The 4135-nt window shown below is 61.5% G+C and overlaps 1 protein-coding gene across 1 annotated transcript in view; it reads left to right on the top strand.

Annotated features, from left to right (window-relative positions):
- The window catches only part of PLXND1 (plexin D1), a 52516-nt gene that overhangs the window by 19320 nt on the left and 29061 nt on the right, over window positions 1-4135 (top strand). The window contains 2 exon segments of the mRNA XM_010862515.1: window positions 1002-1178; window positions 3903-4124. Of these exon segments, the coding sequence (XP_010860817.1) occupies window positions 1002-1178; window positions 3903-4124 (399 nt within the window).

Genomic DNA, 4135 nt, shown 5'->3' on the forward strand with positions numbered 1-4135 from the left:
ACCTGGAGCGGGCCACGTCCCCGCTGAGCCTCAGTTACCCCATCTGTGCCGTGGGATCTCAGAGTGGGGCCAGGATTCAGCAAACCACAGGCCTGGTGCAGGGTCAGTTCCCAGCAAACGTGGCCTGTGCTACATTTGCTGTCGTGACTGTTAACGTTTATGCACCCATCTGACCGGAAAGGCCCCGTGACACCCTGTGAGTTTTCTCAGCCAGAATCTCCTTCTTCACCATCATGCAGACCTGGGGTGTCGCCCGGGCTGGGCCCTCCCTGCTGGGTGATGCACTCTATCCTGTCCGTCCCTACTATCCACCCTCCTAAACCACCCTGTGTCCACATCCTGGTGGATTTGCACAGTCACTTTCTCAGAGGCACTTCCTGGAGGCCTGTGTTCTGCAAATTGCAGAAGAAACCTTCAAAAGGTCATCCCGCCCCTGTGAGTTGGGGCTGACATGGATGCCAGGAGTGTGCATTTGGACACCCTTGGCCTCGACCTGCCCATCTGTAACATGGGCAGATGAAGGGATGTGTGTTGGGGCCTCAGTTTGGGGAGGCCTCAACTTTTGTCTAGTAACCTGTTGGGGAGTGGGGGTTGCTGGGGTCAGAGCAGGAATCTGGTGGAGGGCGGAGGGAAAAAAAACCCCATGGTTGCTATGGAGACCCAGCCAGACAGGAGGGACACCTCTTGGGTGTCAGGAGGTAAGTTGGGGCAGAGGCTGGCCTCCCTGGGCCTTCTTGCCTCCCTCACGTGACCCTTCCTGGCCAGCTTCTGTGTACCCAGAACAGACCCCTCTGCTAGGGGTCCATGACTGAAGCCAAGGGCAGGGGTCGACCTGGGCTCTGAGACGCGCTCCTGCTTGCCTCAGGGCCTGAGCCAAGCGCAGAGCAGGAGCAGGACTTTGAAAGCTCAGAGGCGGCGGCCGGAGGTCCCGGCCAGCTGCGGGGGACTGAGAGCTGCAGAAGGTTCTGGAACCACGGTCTGACGTGCTGTCTCTCTCGCAGCTGCAGCCGGAACAGCTGGACTGTGGGGCTGCCCACCTGCAGCACCCGCTGTCTGTCCTGCAGCCGCTGAAGGCCTTGCCTGTGTTCCGAGCGCCGGGCCTCTCCTCCGTGGCCGTGGCCAGTGTGGGCAACTACACCGTGGTCTTCCTGGGCACAGTCAGCGGGCGGCTGCTGAAGGTACGGCTGGGCCAGGGTGCTCGGCGGGGGTGGGGGTCCCACGGGTTAGACGGCGTCTTCCACGTCTGTTCCTTCCACTCCGGTTCATACCAGTGAGTTCCCGTCGTGCAGATGAGGGAAGCAGAGCTTAGGTGGCTTGTCTCTGGGGGCCTCCAGGACCTGGCTTCAGAAGCCGGTGGAGTGTTCGTCTCTGGGCCCTGCCACTTGGCAGGCTGTTTGACCTGGAGCAGTGAAGGTGTTCTCTCCCGGCTTCAGTGTCCCCGGCCATCAAAGGCTGAAAGTTCAGCCTCTCGAGACTCTTGCAGGGCTTTGACGGGGGGTGGGGGAGGCCACAACCCAGCAAGTAGGGGTCTCCCCTCTTCCCCCGTTTCCTCCTCCGTTCCTCCACCAGCCTCTGAGGATGCCCCAGCTCCCAGCCAAGGTGACTGGTTTCTGCAGGTAATGCTTCCCGCCCCCGAGATGCCGAGAGCTGGGTGAGAGGAGTCGGTCTCCCTACTAAGCGGCCCCAGGGGAGACCGACTCCTCTCCCCCCCAGCCACTTCCCACCCCCGGCCTGTCCAGAGCGTCAGCCGTCTGGCCTGGCTCCGACCTGCACCAGGCCCTGGTCTAATTGATTCAGATCTGATAATACAATTCACTCAGCTTCCCCGGGCAGACGCCACAGGCTGGTGGTGAGCATTCGGGGTCAGAGTCCCAGCCTGCTTGGCCCCGGGACCCCAGTCGCTGACATCCCTGGGGGAGATCCCAGTCGTGGGAGCAGGGGCCGGGGTCCTTCTCCACCTTCACAGCTTCCGCTGAGGGTCGGGGCTTGTGGTCGGGATCAAACACTTGCATGCGGCTCCTGGCTCTTGCCCTCCCAGCTGCAGGACCTGGGGCGGTTTCCCCATCTGTCCAGGAGTCTCCCCCACCCCCACCATGAAGCCGCAGTTATTAGGCGCCACTGTCTACCCAGCCTCAACAGGCACATCACGGGCACCCTCACGTTTAATTCTCACATTGCTTCGAGGGAGGCAGAGCCGTGATGCCCATTTCACAGATGAGGACACTGAGGCTCTGTGAGGGGAACCGAGTGCCCCAAAGTCACATAGTGGGGAAAGTGAAAGTGAAAGTTGCTCAGTCGTGTCTGACTCTACGACCTCATGGACTGTATAGTCCATGGAATTCTTCAGGCCAGAATACTGGAGTGGGTAGCCTTTCCCTTCTCCAGGGGATCTTCCCAACCCAGGGTTCAAACCCAGGTCTCCCGCATCATGGGTGGATTCTTTATCAGCTGAGCCACCAGGGGAGCCCACATAGCAGGAACCAGGGTGGAATCCAAGTCCAGTCAGGTCAGAGGCTGCCCCGCCCCTCAGTCCTGACCTCTGCACTCACCACCCTGCTTCATGCCCGGTCATCTCCTGCCCACTCTCACCTCACTTGAGGCTTTGATCACAGCCCCCAGCCCAGGCCCCAGAGCATGCCAGGTGCTCTGTAGACTTTGGAAAGAGTGGAAACACGTCTGCTGGATGCCTGGGGGATGCAGAGGGCCAAGCTGCCCGGGACAGACTCTGCCAAGAGGCCGCTTGGGATGAGGCATGTCCCAGAGGCTGGGGAGAGAGTAATTGCAGTTTAGGGTGTGGGGGGCATCAGGGAGGCTGTTGTGCTGAAGACGTGGGGAGGACAGCTCCCGGCCCAAGGGGGAGAGGAAGGTGTTTGAGACCGGAGCACAGCGGGGAGAAGACATGGGGGCTGGATGTTGAGTTGGGTTTAGTGACTAGAGAGGAGGATCGTGGAATAAGATGGGGTGGATGGTCAGGGCCTCGAATGCCAGACACATTGATTCCACAAGCAGGACGAGCTGTGAAAGGCTCTGGAGCCCATGGAGGAGGACTGGGGGGCTGGAGGCCCCCTCGCCCCAGCTCAGAGCTTGACCAGGCCTTGACAAGGCAACACGGAACGTGAGATCAGCAGAGAACAGCAGTTTGAGGAGTCTCTGACCAGCCTTGTCAGGTCTCTGGGGGACGTGCAGAGGGGCCCTCAGCCAGACAAGCTTCCAGACCCCAGCTAGTCCTGGTCTTTCTCCTGCCTGGACATTGGACCCCAGCCTTGGATCTGGAGTCAGATGGCCCTAGACCTCCATCGTGACCCTGAGGCATCTTCTTTTAGGACTCTTGCCAAGTCCCTTGGCTCCTCTGGGCCTCGGTTTCCTCATCTGTGAGATGGGCGTGTGAGAGGGGAGGGGTTAGACCAGTGGCCCTGCCATCTCTCTGGGGCCTGGCCCCAGCAGCGCTTCGCCTGCATCTTCCCTAGCATGCCCCACGACCCCGTGGGGCGGGTGCCGTCCTCAGCCCCGTTAGCTCAGAGAGGGGAAGTGACTCGGACGGCTCGGGCCTGTGCAGCTTGTAAATGTCAAGGCCAGAATTCAAACCCAGGTCCCCACTCCCTGGCATGATGCCCACAGCCTCCCAGAGAATGTTTTCTTAACTGTGAAGCCCGGCCCTGTACATACCAGGGTAGGACGTGCTGGTGAGGGCAGGGAGGGGGGTTCTTGGGGAGAGGGGTGCACGACAGAGAACAAAGTGTGGGGGCCGGCCGCCACCGCCAGTCCTGGAGGGGCCCGAGGCTGAGACTCCCAGGCTCGGGGCAGCCCCCCATCCCCGGGGCCGGTCCCCAGCCTGCCCCTACCTGGGGACGCCTTCGTGGTGCCCCATCCCCTGACGGCCCCCCTCCTTCGCACCCCCCCAGATCAACCTGAACGAGAGCATGCAGGTGGTGAGCCGGAAGGTGGTGACGGTGGCCTACGGGGAGCCTGTGCACCACGTGATGCAGTTTGACCCCGCGGACCCCGGCTACCTGTATCTGATGACGTCCCACCAGGTGTGTCCGGGCCTCAGCCTGATGAGCCCCCAGGATGTGCTGAGCCCCAGCCCCTCTTTGCCTCTGCACGAGAGCGGCTGCTCCTGCCAGAAGCATCACCC

This window comes from Bison bison, unplaced genomic scaffold, assembly GCF_000754665.1.
Source record: "Bison bison bison isolate TAMUID 2011002044 unplaced genomic scaffold, Bison_UMD1.0 scf7180017864482, whole genome shotgun sequence".
NCBI classification, from domain to species: domain Eukaryota; kingdom Metazoa; phylum Chordata; class Mammalia; order Artiodactyla; family Bovidae; genus Bison; species Bison bison.